At 37.1% G+C, this 24,098-nt stretch overlaps 1 protein-coding gene across 1 annotated transcript in view; it reads left to right on the forward strand.

Moving 5' to 3' along the window:
* Positions 1-4,041: 4,041 nt before the first annotated feature.
* The window catches only part of LOC139727197 (uncharacterized), a 32,111-nt gene continuing 12,054 nt past the window's right edge, over positions 4,042-24,098 (forward strand). Inside the window, exons 1-5 of the mRNA XM_071638155.1 lie at positions 4,042-4,113; positions 18,478-18,720; positions 20,741-20,842; positions 22,886-23,023; positions 23,771-23,866. Of these exons, the coding sequence (XP_071494256.1) occupies positions 18,601-18,720; positions 20,741-20,842; positions 22,886-23,023; positions 23,771-23,866 (456 nt within the window). The 5' untranslated portion in view covers positions 4,042-4,113; positions 18,478-18,600. The remainder of the gene's footprint in view (positions 4,114-18,477; positions 18,721-20,740; positions 20,843-22,885; positions 23,024-23,770; positions 23,867-24,098) is intronic.

Genomic DNA, 24,098 nt, shown 5'->3' on the forward strand with positions numbered 1-24,098 from the left:
TATAGGTACTCGGACGAGATCTGACACTGACATGACTGAGAGGGAAAAGGATTAGAAGTTCCTTTCTCGATCGAAATGGTGATGGCGCTCTTCTCTTACCATAGGAGAAAAGATTGTTTCACAAGTCGGTCGTTCACAACATCCCGCAAAGAACAGACAAACCATGAGGGTTTTGTCTTCCATGCCAGTGATATTACGGTTGTAAATTGTGTCCGGTGGTAGTGGTTTCTTCATTGCATTGATTGGTCGCGGTTGATACTTGACACGATGTGTTCTTCTGTGTTACGCCGACATGCCTGTACCATTTCACGCACTGATCCACTCATAAAAGTAAGAATAGGTTTCCTTCAATTTTTGTCGTTGTATTATATAGAACTTAAAGGTGATATATTTATTACAACATTTTTTTTTCTTTCACACAATACCATCAGGGTATCTCTATATCTCCGCTTTGGCTGGCAGTAGAAATCAAACCAACCAACAAGATTAACCCACTCTTTTTACAAACAAAGCTGCATTGCACGCGTTTGCACGTGACTGATAGTAATGTATATCATTCTGTTACATACACGGAAACACTGTATAATGACCTATAAAGGAGTTTCAGATGGTTTGCTGATGTTCCTAACTCAAAGTCAATTTCCCAATAACCATGGTCTTTTTGCATAATATTACTCCAACAACAAGATCACCAGAATTCTCACACGATACCAAAATGTCCATAGCCTTCACGTCCAACTACATCACATTTGGCATGATCGCTGTAGAACAACCTCGTAAAGACTGATAAGTCACCATCAGGTTATACTGACAGAGAGAAACAGAGAGAGGGGGGGTGGGGGAAGGGGCTGGCATGTAAAAAGCAAACATCATCGGGAGGCATAGCAAAGTCTTGGTATGACAGGCCTTTCGCAAAGACACACACACATACACACACACACACACTTTTTTGTTTTATGATATTTTTTATTTGAGTTTCATTCAATATCAAATCCATATTGACAATGAAATTAATATTACCAACAACAAAAAAAAAAGCAGCTGTGTTCTTCTTTCTTGTGCTGCTGAATCATTTTCCAACATACAATACAATATATTTGGGTTTGTTCCAAATCATACCATGTTTATATAAAAGAAATGACATGAAATTCTGCGTAACTCTCAGAAAAAGCTATCTTGATCAGCCTAATCAAGCCAAGCCAAATGTGCCTTATTACACACACACACACACACACACACACACACACACACAAAGAAATTTATACTATTTTTAACTTAACTTCCTTCTTCTTCTTTTTTTTTTTGCAGAGCACACGCTATATATCAAAATACAATGTATATCATATTAAGCATAACTCTTAAAAGGGAAAAATATTTTGATCAACCAGATCAGGTTAATAAACATCCGCTTCATTACATAAATTCTCTTATCACACTTGAGACTTACAGCATTTCCCAAAACGTGTCATAAACTGAAAAAAACATGCTTCACTTAACCAAACAAAACTCATCATTTTTATTTAACCTATCAACGTACCCCCCCCCCCCGAAACATATATACCCTCAACACACACACACACACACACACACACACACACACACACACACACAAATATCGCACACTGCATTCAGCCCACAGAACCCAAAACACACATACAAACTAAAGAACAGAAACATGCAATTAAACATTGTCATCACGGTCATGGATTATAAGTAAATATAAAAATTCTGATAAAACCACTATAAATTCACTGGCAGAATCGTTGCACAAAACAATGTAAATATACATATTGTAAAGTTGCCCTGAGGATTCTGGTTAAACTAGGCAGAGTTGACTCCAAAATGGTAATCTTTGGCGGCACTGAGACTACAGGTCTTGCCCTGTATTGTTTTAGATAAAGACTCTAACTTAGACAGAGCACACCTTTTAAAAAAAATATGTTGTATCAAAATTTAAACAAAAGAAGGGGAAAATGAGAGGAGATAAAAAGTCACAATGTAACATTCACAAATATAGTGTCATAGTCTCTGCAACAATTCATTAAATGTCGTTATAAAGAATAACATATTGAAATAGATGAAAGTGTTGGATAAACAATTTATCTTATAGTGATTGGTTAAAAGATTTTCACGTGACTATATGTACTTTCAATTTCAGAATATTGGCATGTTCGACACTTTATTATTCGAATTTTCAAAATGGCATTACTTTTCATATATTTTCTAGATGATGCACTATAGTTATGAAATGATGTCACAAATAAATTGCGACGTCACAAAGCAGTTGTGCCATCACAAAGCAAATCTGACATATTATCGAAGGCACCTTTTCCCATAGCTGTAACAAGAATCTCTCAAAGCAAAGTATATTTCAATGATTCATACTCTAAAATTACTTGAAATTCTTTCAACAAATCACCAAAGGACGATCTAGTTGATAAAAAAAAAACACACCACACTTTATACACATCAGGAATCGGCGTTCATATACCCATTCCCTTCTACTCGCTGCTATCACCTTCTTTCCTGTCGTACTCTTTATTTCTTTCTAAGGCGTTTTGTTTCTTGTTTACAGGCGAGATGCCAAGACGCTTTACAAACCAATTAAAGTCCAAGACCTTTCTTTAGACAGTAACATCCTCCATCACTTTCATATATCTTTCATCGTCTCAGTCCTACATGAGAACTTGTGAATCCCTTTCCTCTTCATTTTGTTGTGCCATGTCTACTCGTCAATAGGAAAGAGGTGCCAGTCATAAAATACCCCTGGGAAAAAGTGGAAGAGTCGAGGATCGAGCAGGGAATCCGGTTGGTTTTTGGACATCAGAGCCAGTTTGGAAAGTGTAAATAGACTGCTGCTGCTAACTAAGATCTTTTCGCCTTAGGTAAAAATAATTATCTGATGCTATCATACACTTATGCCTTTAAAATGATACGCCTGAAATGTATCCAGTATCACAGTGTATAACGTGTTATCTTTGAAATGAACAACTGTTTAATAGTCCAGTATTACGCAAGACAGCTAAAAATGTTATCCATGTGCGTTCCTGCTGGCACGTATTGATACTTTCACGTGATACTGTAAACAGAGGCCATTATTGATCGGAGAAAGGTTTCCATTTCATATCAAAACTATAATTTATTCACATTTTGAGTATAGTTAAAGCACGTGAACCACTATCTGACAATAACACTTTTCCTTTGTGATTACATCAACATTCCCTTTGTACTTTGTATGCTGCCCAACATTTATTTTTTTTCATGTCTAAATCTTTACTGTCTCAAGTTCATCACATCAACATGTACTTATTCAAGCTCAAATTGCAAAAAAAAAAAATGAACATGTTCCTACGTTACGGTGTTTAAGTTAGTTGAATATTGTTCAAATGCATGATTTGTTGTCATCTTCGGCAATTTCTAACGTTTTTTTTTTTTCTGTTTGTAAAGCATACCCTGTTGTGTAAAAATAGGCACAAATGAGAGTGATTACATTTTGGATGAAAAATTCATCCTCTAGTGATTGGTCGAAAGAGTTTTACGTGATCATCTGTATTTGCAACGATTTCAGAATGTTGGCATGTTTGACAACCCATGAGGCCTATAGAGATTCGTGCTCTATAGGCCCTTGACACAAAGGTGTCGATGGGACACTGCTTGGCCTTGATGACGTCCTGTGGAAGTCCATTCCATAGCAATACTGTAGTAGAACCTTCGCTTTCTTCTTCCTTTTTTATTCTGCCTCTTTTCCTTTCTTTGTTTTCTTTTTCCTCTTTCTTAATATTCACTCAGATAGGCCTACATGCACGAAAATTTCACAGCGGTTTCCCTTGATCTTTCTATCTACTACAATATGACGTCATAACGGCTCGTGGATGTACTGAGTCTGTGGAAAACATTGCGAACGCACTGTACCCGTTTACGTACGTACCGTGATCCAGACGAGACACTGCACCGTACCCACCACACACACATGTACATGTGTTGTTATCTCGATCTCATCATCATCTGGGAACGTGAACAGTACGTACACGCAGTTGCGAGCGACGAACGACTGGACAAGACTGACAAATTGTTCTTGGGAAAACTCAGTTTTATCGTGTCAATATAGGAATTGTAAGTATACGTATTTCCGTTAGTTGAAGAGAGTTTTTGACAGTCTTACTTTTTAAAAGAAAGGCTAAATGTGTCTGCATTGGTTTGAAAGAATGGTGTCATTAATGTCAACTGTTAAGGATCTCTCTCGGCTATTGTGAGTAGATAGGTAGCTTGGCGAGTAGAGCCGTTTCATGGTTTCCGACCGAGCGCCTCCTCGACACGTCGCCTTGACCGTCGGGCCGACAAACCATCGTTCGAGGGTGGGAGCAGGAGCGAAGGAGCCGCACGGTGTAGAAAAATGCCGCATCTAGATCTAGGATCTAGTCTAGATAACCTCTAACTGGTTGAGTTATTTGCTTGCGATTTCGCAATTAGTGGAATCAAGACAATAACGCACCTAAAGATGTTACAGGTGTCTATCGCTTGGGCTTCAGATCAAGAGTAGCGTGTAATTCACTCGATTATTATCCATAGACATAGAATTGCAATGGTTTATTGAGTTGAAGTGTACTGAGGTCGCGCGTACCGTGGTCTTTAGACGCTGGCTTGCCTTCGCGAAGATTCGACAGAGTGTCGACATTGCGTATAAAGGAGTGCAGAGAATAATGGTGTAAAATGTATGTTGCTGCAGGGCAGTTTTTACAACTTCCTTACAGAGAGAAACAAATAATTTGTATTATAGAATAAGCCTTTGTTGGAATACTATTAGCCATGGTCATCAGTATTAGATACGTTCATGGGACTATGTTTCAAGAATGGAATTTCAGTTTCAATACACTAAATGAAATTGCTGTTGTGTCTGATTTTTTGTTGTAAATTTCTTTTTATTTCATTATTATCATTATTATTTTTCAAGAGTGGTGAATCATGAATCCATTCAGATGCTAATACGAATTGGACTAAAACAATATTCTCTTTCATTCAGATTTACAACTTCTAACATGCTTTTGTCAGAAATTAAGTTTATGAGTGTTTTTTCAATTCAATTGTTTTTTCTCTTTGAAACACTGCTGTGTTAACATTTGAGGTAGATGTTATACTGGTATGTTATCTTCTGAAGAACAACATTATGGGTGAAAATGAAATTGTGAACAATTCAGAGGAAAGTCCGGTCTTCAAAAATATAATCAAAGTGGGGTACGTAATGTACACGTACATGTAAGTGAATGCAAAATTTATGATAATTTGGAAATAAAGTGTAAGTCAATTTGGGTCATGGAGATTGTCAATGTTGTGGTCATGATTCACACATTCCTGACATTAAAAAAAAGATACACACAATCCTTTTTTATTAGGTTTCAGTTTCAGAAAGTAACGTGAGGGATGTGCAAGAATGATTGAATGCTCAAATTGATATAGAGTAATTAGGCTTCATCAAGAAGAAAATGAGCCTTTGAGAAAGTAGGAAATATGGAACATGTTACTGAACCAATGAGAAGCAGTCCCAGTATCAACATTCGACAAAAATTACTTTACAAAGTCATCAGTCCATCATGATACATTTATTTCTTGAATTACAATCTAAAATGTGCGGGTATTCGAACAACCCTTGTTAAGACATTTTCCTAAATATCTCTCCTAAATGGGACTTCAACTCAATGGATGAATAAGTATTTCATGTGATGTGGCAGGGCTCGACACTAACGGTGGCCTGGTGGCCCGGGGCCACCAAAAATGAAAGCCAGGCCACCAAATTTCATAAAAGGGCAAATTTGGTGGCCTGCCTTGGGCCACCAAAATTTTTTGAAAAGTATGTCAATAAATTCGTAACTTTTTGCGTCGGAAATTACTAGTAGCTGTTAAATTTCTTTATAGGATGGATGGACAGGACTGAATGAGTGCCTGAGAGTGAGTGTTGCGAGTTTGTTGAAGTTAAGTTATGAGAAGATATGTCCAACTTCCAATTTTTACTGTGATAAAACTTAAATATTGACTCATTAAAAAAAACAGGACTTTTAATGTGTTTTCTTGTTTTGTTTTTTGGGGGCCACCAAATTTTTCTCTCGGGCCACCAAAAATTTAAAATTGACGATTTTGGTGGCCCCATCGGGCCACCAAATAAAAAAGTTAGTGTGGAGCCCTGGATGTGATAAAACAGTATTGACATTCAGAAGACAAAAAGGAAAATTGTGATTTATTCCTGTGAGTCCAAAACAGTACAGACAATAATTATGGTAGATAGTGATGAACAGACAACAATAAAAACATTATGGGCAATCATTGTTATTTCTTTTCCTTGGTAATACAGTTCTTTTATTGATCCATAACTCAAACATATTGAAACATTATGACATTTTTCACTGTCCACATGACTGACATAATCAGACAATCCAGACTAAATCACATATAAAAATGAAGATTACACTGTAATTTCAGCGTAACAAAGAAAAATCAGTGAATCTGGAATAGATCTTGCTAGATTACTGTATAAACTCAGTAAAAGGTGCATGTGATAATGTCATGTCTGATGCCTGCATCGATATTCTGCTGGCTTAACCAAAATAACCCATTGTTCTTTGATTGAGCACTATTAATGCTAGATGTACTGACATTCCTCAAATACTAGTAACTACCACTGTTGGAATGCATGTCACCAAGACTACACAGCTGAACATTACACCCCAATTATTGGTAATGCTATGAAGTCCCAAAAGCATGGGAAGATTAAAATTGTACTTGAGCATTAGCCAATGTTGCCAGCTTGTAGTTGATTTGATACTCATTATTTGATTCAAGAAATACAGTACATTATAAACTGAACTTTGATGATCATAACACATATGACATTCTATTTTCAAAATGGACAAAAGTCATTTGCCCTGCTGCCAGTCACCCAGACTAAAGCAATTTAAGTCTGAAGATGTTTCATTAAAGTGTATGGAAATAATTATACTGAAATTTATTAGTTCATTATACTTTGGCATCATGTTAGAAAATTACAATATGTCACGTTTTCTGACAAATCAAGTACATTAGCAACACATGGATTACATGAGAAGTTTTAATTCATAATCTTCTCTAAGAAACCCACTCAAAAATTGTGTCAATTTAATAAGAAAGAGAACAAAATATATGAAGAACAGTGCAAAATTACCAAAATTGGATAAGAAATTTCAAAGATTTATGACACTTTGAAATTTCATTTTTTGGAACACCTCTTGATCAGTTGTTATGAATATTCAAATTACCAAGCTGATGATGTCATGCTCTCACAATATCTTATTCATTTTGTATACAGAAATGATGAAAATGTCATATTTCAGCTGTTTAGATAATAGTATAAAACTTGCCTTAAAACCACCCCAAAATAACTTTAAACAAATGCTGCATGTAACTCTGATACATTTTGGTATGGGATATGCTTTTACCTGTATTAGCGAAATATAAAAAAATTCCCGAATTTCATATACTGTAAAACATGATATATTCGTGGCATGAATTTTTCGCAAATTGGAGCCGACGGCCTTTTTTGCGGCATGAAATTTTCGTCAACTGCCACTAGCATTCAACCGTAGACAAGAACTTTCGCGTGCATTTTAATTTCGCGAGTCTTGGCGCTCGCGAAATTTGCAAGATTAAAACGCACGCGAAAATTCCTCGTTTTTCAGTATCAGTATATATCAACATAACAAGAAATTTTGAGGACATACATTGTACATCATCAACTCGCTCATCTGAATACAAGTTCATAAGGACTGGTCAAGAAATGTTTTCCGAAGCAATGTGAAATTTCAAAATATCATATTTTTGTTATTTCTCATCCATTTTTTTGTCACTTTGGGAACATTTTGTAGGGATTTTTTTCCCCTGATTTTTGGGTGGATTTTCTCTTTATTGAGAGTTTATGTTTCTAACAAAAATATCAAACTTCAAAGTAGTATCTTGAAGCATGGTATTGCATCCCGTGATATTAGGATCAGGATGCCTAATAAATTCATAAGCTTGCAATATGCCATGAGCAGAGTACTAGTATGTAGGTTTATGGCCTGACATGTTGAGTCGGGGTTGTATCCTCATTATGTTGCAAACATACAGGCATGACTGAGAAAGGAAAACAATAATGGTACAAGTTATAGAAACCATTTAATTGTTGAATTGTCAGTCAATTGTGGATTTAACTTTGTCAAAGTATAAGGTAGAGTCATCTTGGTTATGCCCAATGCAAATGTAGAATCACTCACATAATACTCATCATTGGGTTCTAGCAGGAAATGTCTACAAGTTCATATCCTGAATAAGGGTGTGGTTATGAATACTTTGGTGTTTTTTTGTTTGTTTGTTTTTTTGTGACTGTGCAAAATATTTGTCAAGGATATCATGTTTATTGCTCATCGTGAAAAAACAAAAGGGAAATAAAAACAGCTTGATTTCTACGTTAAGAAATGGGAAATGTGTGTTTGGTCTTTTATAATTCTAAGGAAATACAGAATTCCACGCATTTAGAGCCACAAATCAAAGGTAATTTGTGGAGAAAAAAAAAATCAGTGAAATGTACTTTAACAATTCTGTGAGCAATGTATCTGCTTTTTCACAAATACTGGAAGCTATATATTTATAGATGATATTTAAACTTTCAAACACATCGGCTGATCTAGTATATGGGCACAACATTCTGCATGCAATACTTTCAACATGTGCTGCAGAACAGCAACTGTGTGTTTCATTTGCAATTTAGAATTGGACTTGTGGCTGTAAAATAGTGCAGGCAGCATCATACTGTAGATGACATTCATTTCTTCCCACAAACAGAGAAAAAGAACATTGCTTATTGAGTCAAGAATTGCACTGAGGAACAGCCAGATTTAATACAATCTGACAATTTACAGCTTACTGCTCTGTTTGCCCACGTTGATGCAAATAGCAAGTCCAATAAAAGTTTTGGCAATGCTGAAGATGCAGTTGGACTCGGTGAACATAAAGCCATTTAATTCCCCATTCGACTAGGAATACATCACAATATTTTAAGAAATATTTTCTTGGCTAAAATAAATCAGTTTACCTTGAGAAAATGCAATCTTGATTGGCAATGTATTCTGAAAGTGTTTGTAGTTTTTATACTATAAAGATGTCATAGAAAATTCCTTTCAAATTCCTTTTCAGATTCCTTTCAAGTTGCACTGGAAGCTAACCTCATTAAAGCAAAGAACATTGTAAAGTGGTCTCAAATGTACTGTATACATTGTACATGTAGACATTTTTATAAGTTTATTGAAGATGACTAGTCATTGATTTCATCAAAGACATTGCTCTGGGAGCTTGATATAATTTGCAATGTTATGACCACTTACACTTCATACTCTATATACCTTACATTTCATCCTGTGTGCAGTACAGTTGTATATGTACAAATGTTCACAATAATTGTGTTACCTCTACCATCTGATACACTCTGTACACGACATAGTTTCAAGAGTGAAAGAATTCAAGTGATTGAACTCAAGTCTCTATACACAGCATGCAAAACAAAGGGTCTTAGTGTATGGCTGTGATTTGCATACTGGTAATCAAAACCACCTCAGCGGCATTGTGCTAAGATGATAAATAGCAAGAGTCTGACTGGAATGGGTGCCTTGTATTGTAAGAGAGTGTGACAAATGCAGCTCTTTAGTCCGTCGAGTTGGAATTGTGTACATAAATGTATGCCTTGAGTATCAGACATGACTGTAGTGTTACAAATCTCATCAACCTGTCCAGGGAGGTGAGAACTCTCACCTCCCTGACCTGTCTGACTCATTGTAATGTGAACAGAGACCAGCTGAGAATCCAGTCACCCAAGCCAGAGGCAAAACTACAAAACAAGGTGGAGATATAAACAGCTCTCAGTAGCCAAGTTCTGACATGAATGATTTACCAAGTGTGAATAGTTTTCCACTTTAAACCCTCTTCAGTCTTTTATGTGCCTCTGCCACGAAGTGTCGCCGGAGGCATTATGTTTTGTGGTTGTCCGTCCTTCCGTCCATCTGTAATGAATTTTGTGGACGGCGTAACTAAAAAAAACGTTTGAGGTATCCTAATGAGACTTGGTATGTATTTGCATGAGTGGACAAAGTTGTGCCTATTAACTTTTGGGTGCACATGCTCAAGGTCAAAGGTCAAAAGGTCAAGGTCAAATGCTCAGTTTCACTATTTCCCCAATATATTTGCAATGCCTAAAGGTTTTATCTTGAAACTTGATGTATACATGTAATACCAAATAAAGATTTTTCAGAAAGAGTTTCGAGTCATGAGGTCAAAGATCAAAGGTCAAGTGAAAATGTTAAATTTCACTTTTTCCTTCATATCTTGGAAATGGTTCAAGATGTCTTCATGGAACTTAGTACATGTACATGTACTGACTAGCAGTGATTATCTAGGGAATGTGGGGTCATTGGTCAAAGGTCATGGGTCAAAGGTGAAGGTCAACTCCTCATAATTTCACCTTTCCCTCATATTTATGCAGCACTTGCCACATTTTTCTTGAAACTTGATATACATGTATGACATGTACAATATAACCCAAAAGAGATACCGGTACTCTGGGAAGTTTCTTGCCCAAAGGTCAAAGGTCAAGTGAGAGTGCTAAATTTAATTTCTTCCTCCATATCTCAAAAGTGACTCAAGGTATCATAAAACTTAGTACCGTACATATGTTCTTGTACCCGACAATGATTTTCTTGGGAATTTTAGGGTCATAGGGTCAGAGGCCAAGTTAAAATGCAAAAATGTTACTATTTGATACTGAAATCACGCTTTTTCTCCATACCTTGAAAGCTACTCAATGCATAGACTTATGAAAAAAGGGTCAAAAGTCAAGTAAAAACCTCAAATCCCCAATTTTTATAGCTGTGCTCGTAGGCAGTATAGCCATCCATCCAATTAAACTTACTTCAAGGAAAGTGAACATTCGACACATTTGTGACAAACCTGTCATTTTAATATTTTGCCAATTATGTGAAACTGTCATCACACATTGTCAAGACATTGTACTATAGACCAATTAGGAGAACCATGCATTATGGCGGAGGCATACCAGTCGCCATCATGCGACATTTCTAGTTATTTTTATTGTGTGTTTTGGAAGTGGATTATTTGTGACATGCAGTTCAGTCCAACATTTTTACTTTCATATATACCAGCTTTACGAACAAATACGGATCTTAATTGGTCATACATGCAGTGCCCATGTGAGGGCTGCTACAAACTGGGTTGCTCTCTTCCCTAGGGCAACAGAAATACCAGAAATCCGCATTGTGAATAAAAAAGTAAAAAATTAATGTTATTCATGCTTGACTGGCCAATTGTGATTGCTTGCACTCTGTTCAGATAGGAAAATCCATCGTATCAAATGCGGCTCAACAATTGGATGGGGTGTTTACTTTGTATACATGTATATAGTTCATAATTATTTGTGAACCAAATGACTGTGAAATTGCCATTTTGTGTGTGTGTGTGTGTGTGTGTGTGTGTGTGTGTGTGAGTGTGTGTGTGAGTGTGTGTGTACCTGTACCTCCCAGAGGGCAAGTAATAGAAATGATTTTAGATCATCTAACATTTTTGCATAGTTAAGCTATTATTTCTCTCCACCATTAGTCATTTGTAAATGTTAACTTTGTAATTGTTAATTTTCTTTACAAAAACTGATGGGCTCTTTTTGGACCATCTGGTATTCGAGTGCTGGTTGCTTTAGGGGTATACTATAAGGTCTTGTAAGCTGCGTACTACAAGTCCATTTGAATGTGAGTCCTGTTTATTTAGGATCTAAAAATACAATGAAGAAGTTTTAATGGATGAAGTCATTGTCACATCGTGTGAGAGAAGGAAGATTGACCCAGTGTAAGCAGAAGGTTTAGTTGCTGTGGGGAAAAAGCAGAGGTATAGGGCCTATATGTTAGGAGAGTAGAGTACCAGGGAGGGGCTAAGGTGTGTAGAATATGACGAGCTCAACAAACATCACTCATCTGATGGTTTAAACATGTTGTCTTCCATGTTTAATACAGGTTTTTGCAAGTTATTGTCCTGTAGTTTTGTTTGTGGGCTTTCTACCCACATTGTGGTAAACCGTCTATTTACCCTCTCTTTACTTTTTTTTCCCTCTCTCTTTGTATATATTTGAAAATTTTTTGTTCCTTTTTGGCTAGATGAATTCAGGTGTGTAAGAACATAATTTTACAGATTGATCTTATGTATGAATCGTAGGATTTGATAAAGGATAAAAGACTTATGATATGAACAGAAAAAAGAAACAGGTTTAAAGTACACCATATGTCATAGTTCTTGACAGTAGCAGCTTTTTTGATACCCTTTGGACACAGTAATCGTAGCCTGAAAGAAATTAAAGTACTGTAAAAGTGGAAATTTTCACCATGTGGAAATTTTCACGCATTTCGCGCAACGAGATGCTATCATGAAAATAAAAGCATGCGAATATTTTTGCATGCCATATGTTCCAGTAGTTAATGTCCTAATTCCGCGGAATGAAAAACATGTGAAATCCATCTTACCCGGCCGAGTGCGAAAATATCCACTTTTACAGTAGATATGAAGTTTGAAATTCTTGCCTGGCTGTGCTCAGAATTTAATGGAATGCAGCTTTTGTATTTTGGCTTCCACTGAAAACAATTAAGTTCACGTACGGTTCTGCTACATGTAGTACAAAAGTATTGCCTGTTAACAGTGGAGGTATCCCTCGTTGAAAAAAAGAAATAAATAAATGAAGAACTAGTGTAGAGAGAGAGCATGCATCATAGAGTTATCAACTTTGCAGTCACAATCACCAGTGCAATCTCCAACTGTGTGAATGATTGCTGAGACGTTACAAAAAAATAGCTATAAAATAGATACAAATTTTTCTTAACGAGAGCTAAACATCATGAAAAAAGTACCCTCTCACTGTGAGCATGTACAGCACTTATGTCGAGTAGACGTGTTATCAAGTAATGAGGCTAATTTTATGGCAGTTTCGAATGTCCTATATAGTGCATTGTGTAACATACATTTTTTACCTTGAGCTTCGAGAATAATGAGGTAAATAAGCATAAAAACCATATCAAAGATGCTTTTATTGTCTGGAATATGCTAGGTTTGCTGTGGAAGTGATGGGGGGGGGGGGTGAGCCATGCTGGGTTGCACATGTTCTCATGGTCATGGGTTGTAGCTCGAAAATTACATCAAGGGTCAAGGTACATTCAGCAAAGCATCATGGGACTGAGCTGTGGAGTTAATGAGTAATCAGTCTGTGATAAGACCTCTATGAGTGCTGTACCTGATGACACTATACAGGCAGTGTGTAGTGGAGCTAAAGTGTGATCACCTCTTCACAAAGTTTGTTCACCTTATGATCAGCGATCTTGGAAAATGTGAGGAACAAGAAGTTTGGTGAACCGTGTGTTGTGGTTTACATTTTCATTAACACCCAGCATGTGGTTTGATGGATGAATTTGTTTGGTTGTTTTATTTCTTTTTTCTTTTCACGGATATGTTACTAATGAAGGGATTCTACTGTGTAATGTTTCCTGATTTAATGCCGTGGAGACTGTATGTTTGTGTGATTGGTAAAGAACTTACCCATACAAAGTTCATGAAACTTTTGTGAGGACCAAGCAAATTGTAGTGTCTTTTTTATTGTTGTTTACCCTGTGGTTGTCCTCTAAATGATGGAAGTTGCACAGGTTCAAAGTAAACACTGACTGTAGACACATCGTGCCCTAAATTTGCCAGAGAAGAAAAGACTAAGGAGACCAGTGTCTACCTTGTACATCTCTGTGCTGTGAAAAAGGAAAGAGAACCTTGAATGAAAGAGAATTTGCCATCCATGTTGGCATTTTGCCAACGTCTCAAAATGGGTGATTCTTTACTTTTTGTGTGTCTTTCACTTGCTTTCTTTTCTCTTGTTTCCTCTGAGGCAGTGAGTTTAATTCTTTCAATCACTACTTTTTTTTTGTACAGTTTTGGGAGACTTTACCAAAAAAAAAAAAAAGCACTTCTAATCAACCACAATTCCCTACCATTAAATGAGAACCAGCACTATGCACTGCTCATAAATCATTGGATTGTGAGCATACACTATGCATACAAAGTCTCATTTATGTCAACATGTCACTGCTTGACATCATGTTTATAACTTTGTTCCTTATTTTATGTTCTATCCACTTTTTATGTGGCTGCACTGGTTTTGACAGTGGACTGTTATAATTGATAGCTAGGTTTTGTTTGTTGTTGTTTTTTTGCTCTCATATTAAGTATATTCTTTTGTGGGAATCAATTTACATTTAATTTTAAGGCTTCAAGGAGAAATCAAAATTTCATCAAATTTGACCATAAAGGGGAATGCAACTTGCACTTCAGGGGTTTGGAGTCTGGCACAATGAAGCCACACTTTGTTTTTTGTTTGTTTGTTTGTTTGTTTTTGTTTTAACCTGCCTGTTAAGATGGTCCATGTAAAATGTTGTTCAGACTTTGTTGCTTGAATGCCATTATGTGTACATTGCACCCCATCAAGATGTTGTATCTAAATTGATCTAACTTCATATGCTAGTAGGTGCCATGGCTGTAATTGAGCATTTAGCTTTAATAGGGATCAATGCAAATATGAGATGATTTATTTTCTGGAACATGTGACCTTATATAAATATCAAAGAGTGAGAGAAGTGCTGACTGTGACAGACATGACAGACAATATGTGTGCAAAAAGTTACTGTGTACGCCATATAACACATTTAGGGAGTCTAATTTGTGATTCCCGACTTCCCAGTAATTTCGCAAATGGTTAAATTGGCGATTGTGGAGCATCGGACTGAACAGGGAAATACATTCATATCGGGATCAAAGTTAACCCATTGAGGATGGTTTGATTTTGCTACAACATGCATTTTCCGTAGACACTTGCCCAAGTATACTCAGGACTCGTCCTCAACGGATTAATATTTTTGTGTGTTGCCATAATTGCCATTCATAGCACCTGACTTTTGAAATTCACGATAACAAAAACCACACAAATTATTCAACGTATAGGCCTACAGTAATGCTGCTTACCAAACAGGGGTTATTCTGAATAAACCAGAGAGTTCTAATGAATGAAAATTGGACTTTGTATCAAAATATTCATTAGTTTAGAATATACAATGTAGTAAGTATTTTGTAGGCTTTGAGAGAAACATGATGAAATATTAAACTGCCACAGCCTGTCATTTAATGATGCTTGTATTTGATGTCATGATAGCATCTTTAGTAAATTGAGAGAAATCTGTCCAGAATTGCAGAATGCAGTTTGTATTACAGTACTATTCCGATTCCAGTATTCCAAATGGTATTGGATATAGTTATTGACTGCTGAGTGAAAAATATGTTTTTGAAGTCATACCTATAGCCTCCTAAAGAGTAAAAAACAAACAGTCTGACTCTAGATTGAGGATAACTCCAGGACTTATGTCACTCCCCACTCACCCCACTCTGTACACTACAACACACACCACACAAACCAAACATGTCATACACAAAAAGCACCAGTAAATTTCAGAAACATGAAAAGTGATTTGTATAGCCTTTGAAAAGCCAATGTTAATGTGGATACCATATGTGACTAACTAATCAGCCAGAGTACCAAACAGTCCTCAGAAGTCCTCCTGACTTTCATCTTGTCTGAAAGGGATGTTGGCCTACTGTAATGTTTGTGGTAATGGTTTTATGGTAGGTATACCCCATCAGAGTGACACAACAGTTCTGATTAGAAAAAAGCTCCCCCCCCCAAAAAAAAAAAAAAAAAAAGAAAAGAAAGAAAGAAAGAAAGAAAAAAGAAACACACACTCAAAGAAATGGTCTGGAACTCTTTTAAAGTTACGGCTCCCCCTTGGCTTCATTCTAGGAGAAGGAACAGAGAAATTTCTTCCATTTCTTGGTTTGCTGCTTTCGGGACTCTTCAGTGGGTTTGGTAACATGACGGTCACATTCACAGCACACAAATCTTGTTTGCCTTTTTTATTACTCTTCAAGACAGAAGGTCGTTGAAACCTTGGTTTTGTTTTCGTTGACTATTTTCACAATGAAAGGACGATCAGGATATGTCCCCTTTATTCTTCGTGTAGGTGTGGGTCATTCAAAGAGACAGAGTAGCATTAAACCTGGCTTTGATCCAAACCTGAAGGAAAGATGGCCAAGGGAGATGAAAGCATTCAATCAGTAAACACGCCAGCCAGCGAGATTGGAGAAACGATAAGAAAGTTAAGACCATTTGAACGTCAGCAAACCATGATGTCCTTCCATCACCGCAAAGTGACCGCCGCAGTCATGTGACCTAGATGTCCTTCCGATACGCTCGTATCTCTCTTTTGCATGCAGATGCAAAAACCAGTAAAATGTTCCAGAGTATCAATATATAATTCATAATAGTGTGCATATGAAGTGACTTTTTCTGCAAGCAATACCATACTTACATGTACATTGTATGAGTACTGTCACAATTCTGTGGCATCCATAACACCATAAGGGGGGGGGGGGGGGGGGGGGGCTTTCAACATTCCTGGATGAGTAAAATGTTATGCCAGCCATCCTGTGTCAGATCACCAGTAATTGAATAAACATCCTATCAAAAGTTTGTTGATGGAAAAGTCAAGTACAGTTCAGTTGAAAATTGATGACTTATCAAGTATCCATATCAGCCCGTTCCATCTGGTTCTGTCTTTGATTTCCTCTAAATATGCTTCCTTTCCTTCTGAAAATGTCAGTCGTTTTGAGCAGAGCTCACTTTGTGAAGGAATGTTGAAGTGTCCTCTATCCGTAAAGGTTTTCTTCTTTTATGAGGCTATTTCAGGTGAAGCGGGACAAATAATGAATTTACTATCACATGCTAAATTCATATGAATGCAGAGATTTCACCACATGTCTACTTCACCATTTAAAGAAATTTCATCGCAAGGCCCAAGAAAATGTCATTAAGCGAACAATACATACCACAGTACCTAGTTATCTACTGTATGATACTATGCCATGATATTTGTCCCCGCCGAACGAGTTCGAGCAGGGGACTATGAAACGGGCTCCGTACGTGTGTGTGTCCGTGTGTCCGTCCGTCCGTCTGTCTGTCTGTGCGTCTGTCTGTGCGTCCGTGTGTGATCAAAATGTTCAATTTGCTACTTCTCTGTCATTTATGAGCCAATTTTGATTCTGTTTGCTTTATATGATAGCACTACATGGGAGCTTTGAAACTTCTACACAGAATTTCAGTTGTGACCTTTGACCTTGACCTTTGACCTATATTGTACATTTTGCTTCAAAATGCTACTCCTTCGCCATTTCTAACCCGATTTCGATTCCGTTTGCTTTATGTGATGGCACTAGGTGAGGGCTTCAAAACTTCTACACAGAATTTTGACCTTTGACTTCTTTGACCTTTGACCTTGATTTTTGACCTTTATTGTACATTGGCTACAAAATGCTACTCCTTCGCCATTTCTAACCCGATTTCGATTCTGTTTGCTTTATGTGATGGCACTAGGTGAGGACTTCAAAACTTCTACACAGAATTTTGACCTTTGACTTCTTTGACCTTTGACCTTGATTTTTGACCTGCATTGTACATTTTGCTACAAAATGCTACTCCTTTGCCATTTCTAACCCAATTTCATTTCCGTTTGCTTTATGTGATGGCACTACAGTCTGTAGGTGAGGGCTTCAAAACTTCTACACAGAATTTTGACCCTTGACTTCTTTGACCTTTGACCTTGATTTTTGACCTATGTTGTACATTGGCTACAAAATGCTCCTCCTTTGCCATTTCTAACCCGATTTCGATTCCGTTTTCTTTATGTGATGGCACTAGGTGAGGGCTTCAAAACTTCTACACAGAATTTTGACCTTTGACTTCTTTGACCTTTGACCTTGATTTTTGACCTATATTGTACATTGGCTACAAAATGCTACTCCTTCGCCATTTCTAACCCGATTTCGATTCCGTTTGCTTTTTGTGATGGCACTAGGTGAGGGCTTCAAAACTTCTACACAGAATTTTGACCGTTGACTTCTTTGACCTTTGACCTTGATTTTTTACCGATATTGTACATTTTGCTACTAAATGCTACTTCCGGCGGGGACATATTTTACGCACCGCGTAATTTCTACTTTTCCTTGTTGAACAGGATAAAGTGTGGTACTGGAACTCGTAAACAAGAGAAAATGATGTACATGTAGTAAAGGTACAATTGTATTTGCCATTACAGTGATATGAGCTTAACTGATGCCAATCATTAATGCTGAGAATATTGAAATTCTCTGTTTAGTATCTTACCAATGCCTTCAGCAAAAATCAGCTGTATTGTGTTGCACATACCATGTTTTAGTAGTATGGTACAATAAAAGTCCAATGTACGTGGTTATGATTGACAGTGATCTGTTTTGACTGAATGTATGCAGGGAAATTATCCAGTGCCCTCCAAATGAACGGACAATGATGGTGAAAGGTGAAGCCCAAGAGCTCCAACCGAAGTTAATCGGCTCAGGGTTGGTTTGCAGAGAGATTGCCAGGACGAGGGCGACATGTGGAACATCACCGTAGCAACAATCATGGCTTCACTAGACCTGGTCTATAGTAACCTCACCTGCCCCAACAACTGCTCATATCGGGGAGAGTGTGAAAATGGCACCTGCGTGTGTGTGGTGGGTATACAATGATCTTTAGTCACATGATGATTTGTAGCATGAATAATCTCTGATGAATGAATGTAAAAGTGACTCCCCCATGACCCTGAGGTCTGCATTCAAATGAGGGCAATGTGCATTATTGATGACTCGGGAGCAAGACGAGGGCTTTCAGTACATAATGCCTGTTTAAGAAACCAAAACCCCAAGAAACAAATCTTTAATACTTGCCTGTATGTCTGCTGTAGATTGTAGTCATAGAGTGGTTTTGGTTGCCTATTCCTGTACAGGACCTGCATCATTGCAAAGGAGCAACAGTTTTATTTCATTGGAGATTGCAGTGCAGCAATAGACTAGAAAGATATTGGATAAACCCTAAAGTGTACCGAGAGATACTGTACAAGCTCTTATATTTGTGAGGGTTTAATTTTCATGAATTTCCCGAATAACATTTGGATCGCAAATTTGACAACACACGAAAATGTTGCCATGCACTAGAATAGTAATACCACAGCATCAATGTCAATTCACGAACACAATAACTCCCAAAAATGTCTGCAACCTCTTTTGCAAAGATACAAGCATGTATCTGTATGCAAAATAGCAGCATATACAGTAGAAAGACTTCTTGTTTGTACTATCGATGTGCTCATGCATCATGTCAGTAAACAAAAAAGGAGGGTGATGTTGTCATTGACCATGACTTGACACGTACCTGTCTGCACTTGTCATAACTTATAGATAAATGCTCTCCATATACCTAATTACCGGTAGTGATTTTCTTGTGCTGTTTACTTGTGACTGTATTACATACCAAATGCAGTGAGCTCTGAAAGTCAGGTAAAGGTGTCCAGTCATGCAGAGGTGTAAAGAACATCTAATACAAATTAAGGGGAGAGGAGAGGTGTAAATTACTCTTTGTTGAGGTGTTAAGGAATCATGGGGCAAGTTGCCTTAAATGTCATTTACTCATCACAGTACTTCCAAGCAGTGTAAAGTAGTTTGGTGATTTTCCCCCAGAAAACTGGCATGACAAGATAATTACGTAATATTGCATTTCCAAACCTTTTCACACTACAGTGCTCTTCACTTAGCAAACTTGCTTGTTCTTAGTCGTCAGATTCTTATCAGACTAAAAAATGTTGGGGGGGGGGGGTTAATTATCCCATGAAAATCATAATTAGTCTCCAAATTGTGGGCAGATTGCAAATTTTGAATGAAATGTAGGCAAAATCAGTTTTCTAATGGAATTTGGTATTTTGCCACATTATTTAGTTTCTCTTTTGGTTGTATTCTGGGTTTGTCGATAGGAAAACGTGAACTTCAAATACGAAAACATTCACTGTTATGTGTGTGCTTGAGGTTGACTGAGCATAGAATGCGTTTAGTAATATTTAAACATAATAGTGGACTCTGCCAGCAGGTGGTTTATGTTGAAATCTAATATCACTGAACTTTTCAAATCAGTATGTGTCAGAAAGGCTTTGGTTTTGGCCATTTCACATCGTATAAGATTTTGAATATTGCAATGGCATTTACCTGACTAGTGAGAAATGAATGTATTCCTAAATAAGAAAAGTGTCTTAATGATACAATTTCACTGGTTGATTGTGCTGTATTCTTCTTGATTATTACAAACTTTTGATTTGCTGCAGGTTAATGATGTGTTCATGAATAATGCATCAAATGATTATACAATGTAGAACTCAGGTGACGGACATCCTTGACATTTAACACATCTGTGTGACCATCAGGAAGAAGTCAATGCTAAATGCTTTGTGTGTTTACTATCTTACAAGACCGTCCTACACTGTACTTCCCTGAGTGTCTGACTAATCTATGTCACATATGTGCACATTTTAAAAAAGGATAACAGCTGTTAACTGACAACACAACAGTGCATGCGTAGCGTGTTGAAAGGCAGCAGTAACAAATTGTCAATGATCTTGTCTGATTTAAGGTGGAGTGATTTGATTGGAAACGTGCTGGGAGCTGCAAACGGCTCATTATGCCTTATCTTGTCTCTGTCATGACACAGGTCCAGTACCAAGGAGGGGAGTGTGAAGAGTTAAACAACACATACTTTATGGCGTTCGGCTCCATCTTTTTTCTCCTTGGCATCGTGGCATTGATACAGTTGGTAAGTCATGTGATGTCTAGTGCTTGGCTGATCTTGGCCATTAAATACAGGATCCATGGCATTAGAGATGACACGTGCAATAGCGTTCATAGTTTAAAGCTTTTTATGACTTCCTGATTACAGTGTTTACTTTGTCATAGGAGCATACTGGAGATATACACATATTTCAGTGCATTGTAGAATGCATTACATGTATGTTAAGCTGTTCAGTAGAATATGTCTGATTAATGTGTTATCTTTTTCTTGTTTGTATATAAAAATATGCCATGCAGGACTTGGTTCTTTCCCGAAGCTAGAGTATGTCTGAGTACAACTATACGTACAGCCGTACCATTTTACACGATATTAGGTGAAAATTGCCTTGTAAGTAAAAACAACAACAAACAAACAAACAAACATAAACCAACAATATTTTTCATATGTTTTATATGTACAATTGAGAGATATATCCTTTGTAATGTTATAGTGAAAAAGCATAACTGAATGATATGTTAAGTTACTACACACAATATATTTTCATTTTCTATATGATGGCAAATTTATTGTTTACAGTTTATCTATTTTCCAAGAAAACTTTTTGAGGGCAAGAGTACAAGTTAGATGTTGTGTGTTATAGTGTAATCAAAGTTTTTGAAGAACTTTTATTACTCAATTTTTTTTCTTTTTTATATGTGCTTCACTGCATCAGTGCAGGAAAAGTAGATAAAATATTCTTGGACTTATAAAATATGCCCTTCTTTAGATCAGCATGCAATGGTAAATTTTCTGGTTTGCAAATTTGATACAGATGATGCCTGCCCTCTTACTGAAACATTCTGTGACGGATTTGGATCTTTAACATGATGTTACATTTCATACCATGTCATTATTTACAATGAATTCTTATGACCTCTCGACATATTCACTTCTATTTTAAGTAACATTGGCTATCTTTTGGCTTTATAATCATTTGATAATATTATGGCACATTGTCCCAAATTGTATATGTATTCAAATCAATAACAAACAAAATTCAGGGACAGGTAGATTGTGTCAAATTACTTCCAGTGTTTACCTTCCTGCAATTTTCTCTTCTCAAATTTTGTTGACTTTTATAAATGTGTAACAAGTGTTTGCACTCCTGGAGAGAAATGTTTACTTTGGTTGTACTTGTAACATTGGCAGTGATTTATGTGTTTTGACTGGCATATTTTCAAAGGTTTATTTGACTTTAGATAACAGCCTCTTGGATTGCATTCCACCAAGTGAATCAAGAACTCTTTTAAGCTTAAATTCATAATCATCCCTAAGTCCTGGCAGGGTGATACAAAGCCATTTGCCAAGTTACCTTGGGAAACTAAAACTCACATAAATTTGCAAAGGTTACCACATATGAATTTTTATGTGCATGTTTAAAGTAATGGACCCTTAGCGGTATGGCTTAGGGAGAGAAATTTATGTGATGTCATCCCCTGGGTTCAGTTCAAGCCTAATCTCACAGAACACACTTCCAGAACAACAACAAAAATCTCTTTTGAGTATGCAGATGAACAGCATATTCTCTGATTTATGTGCACGTTGAATTAAATGCTTCTCTGGTAGTGTGTGCCTAGTCTGTAAGTTTTGGGGTTTTTTTTTCTTTCAAAATGCATTATCAATATTGGGTTGTCTGGAAAAACTGTTTTCAGCACTCTCTGATTTTGCAGAGACAATCTTCCCCAAAACATTCATTGCATACTATGACTAATCTTAAAACCAGTGAACATGGTAAGGGATTTATATTTCTGGTCAATGTGCATATAAAAGTATCAATGTGATAAACAATACCCAGATACTTCCATGAATGACATGTGAGGACATACGCTACTGAAATTTCCCAAAATCTGATAGGGAAGCTTGATAAAATTTGCTTCAAGCATACCCATACATTTTGCCATTTATGAAATTCTGCCCAAACTTTAATTTGTTGCTTTTGTCACTGTTCATGCTTGAATTAATGTGCCCATAAGAGTAAGTGTATTGTTCACACCTCACCTTTGTCCTTTGACCTTTCACCTTACTAAGATACTGACTATGGTGACAGAACAACAGAGATCCAAGACCAACTCCATCAGAGCTGCGTGTAGCATCACTACCCAGAAGACACTCTACATCATGGTGATTCTTGCTACATTCAGCAGGGGCCTGTATTTCACCCTAATGGTAAGCTTAATTGAAGTTATCAGTCAAACACATTATGAGATGAGTAGTAGTAATAGTAGTACTGCCAAACCTGTCTATAGCGGCCACTAGAGACAGGTCGGTGGCCATTGTGAATTTCAACACTTGCATTGTATAATGGCATAAAATACTGCATGTTATTCTTCAAAAAAAAACCAGCAACTAAGTTTGCATGAGCAGCTTTTTGATATGGGGATTTTTTCTTTGTACAATTTACTTTATTTTGAATTTTCTGTTTTAAATCATACTTCTGCTCTTTTGATTTTTAATAGACTGAAGATTTAATTACTTGTGACTGCTATATGCATTTAGATATTCACCACGGGAATCAAAATGAGTGGCCGCTGGCTGCGTCAGGCAGGGGACTGCTACATAAAGGGTATACTAGTAGAATACAGCAAGTTTGTGCAGGGGATTTTTCACTGGCCGCTATAAGCAGGTTGGTGCAGCAGCTGTAAACAGGTGGCCGCTAAACGACAGGTTTGACTGTAGAAGTTGTAGTAGTAGTAGTAGTAGTAGTAGTTGTTGTTGCAGTTGTAGTAGAAGTACGTGTAAAAGGGGTAGTGTCATTATCACCACCATCATTATTTTCATTACTAAAGTTCATATTAAATTCACATTCAAGAACTCTCTTACAGAGTCAATGTTTGATAACATAGTGGTAGAGTTTACAATTCTCCCAGTGAGTTGTTTCAACAATTTAGATTTGAATGGCTCATATTTCTCCAGGAATACATCCCTCACCACTGGGCTGCCAACCTGCTCAGTATGTACTACCCCTTCCTCCTCTCCAGCTGTTCACTGTGTGTCTGCTTCTGGGCTGAGGTAAGGCCAAACTCTCACCAGGATCTCATTTCTTGAAAGACGATAAGATGGCAAATTGTGATAGAATAGCGATGTCTTGTAGCAACAGCCAACTAGGGGGCAGGATTCTTGTCATCACCATAATACTTGCCACAGCAGCGAGAATTGGTACCATAGCAACTTTCTATGAAATGGAGCCTACATATAGATATCTCTCCTTGTGATAAACAGAGGCATGGATCCCAGTGTATCT

This window comes from Diadema antillarum, unplaced genomic scaffold, assembly GCF_040938485.1.
Source record: "Diadema antillarum isolate AM-2024a unplaced genomic scaffold, OU_Dant_1.0 seq00000122_RagTag, whole genome shotgun sequence".
NCBI lineage: Eukaryota > Metazoa > Echinodermata > Echinoidea > Diadematoida > Diadematidae > Diadema > Diadema antillarum.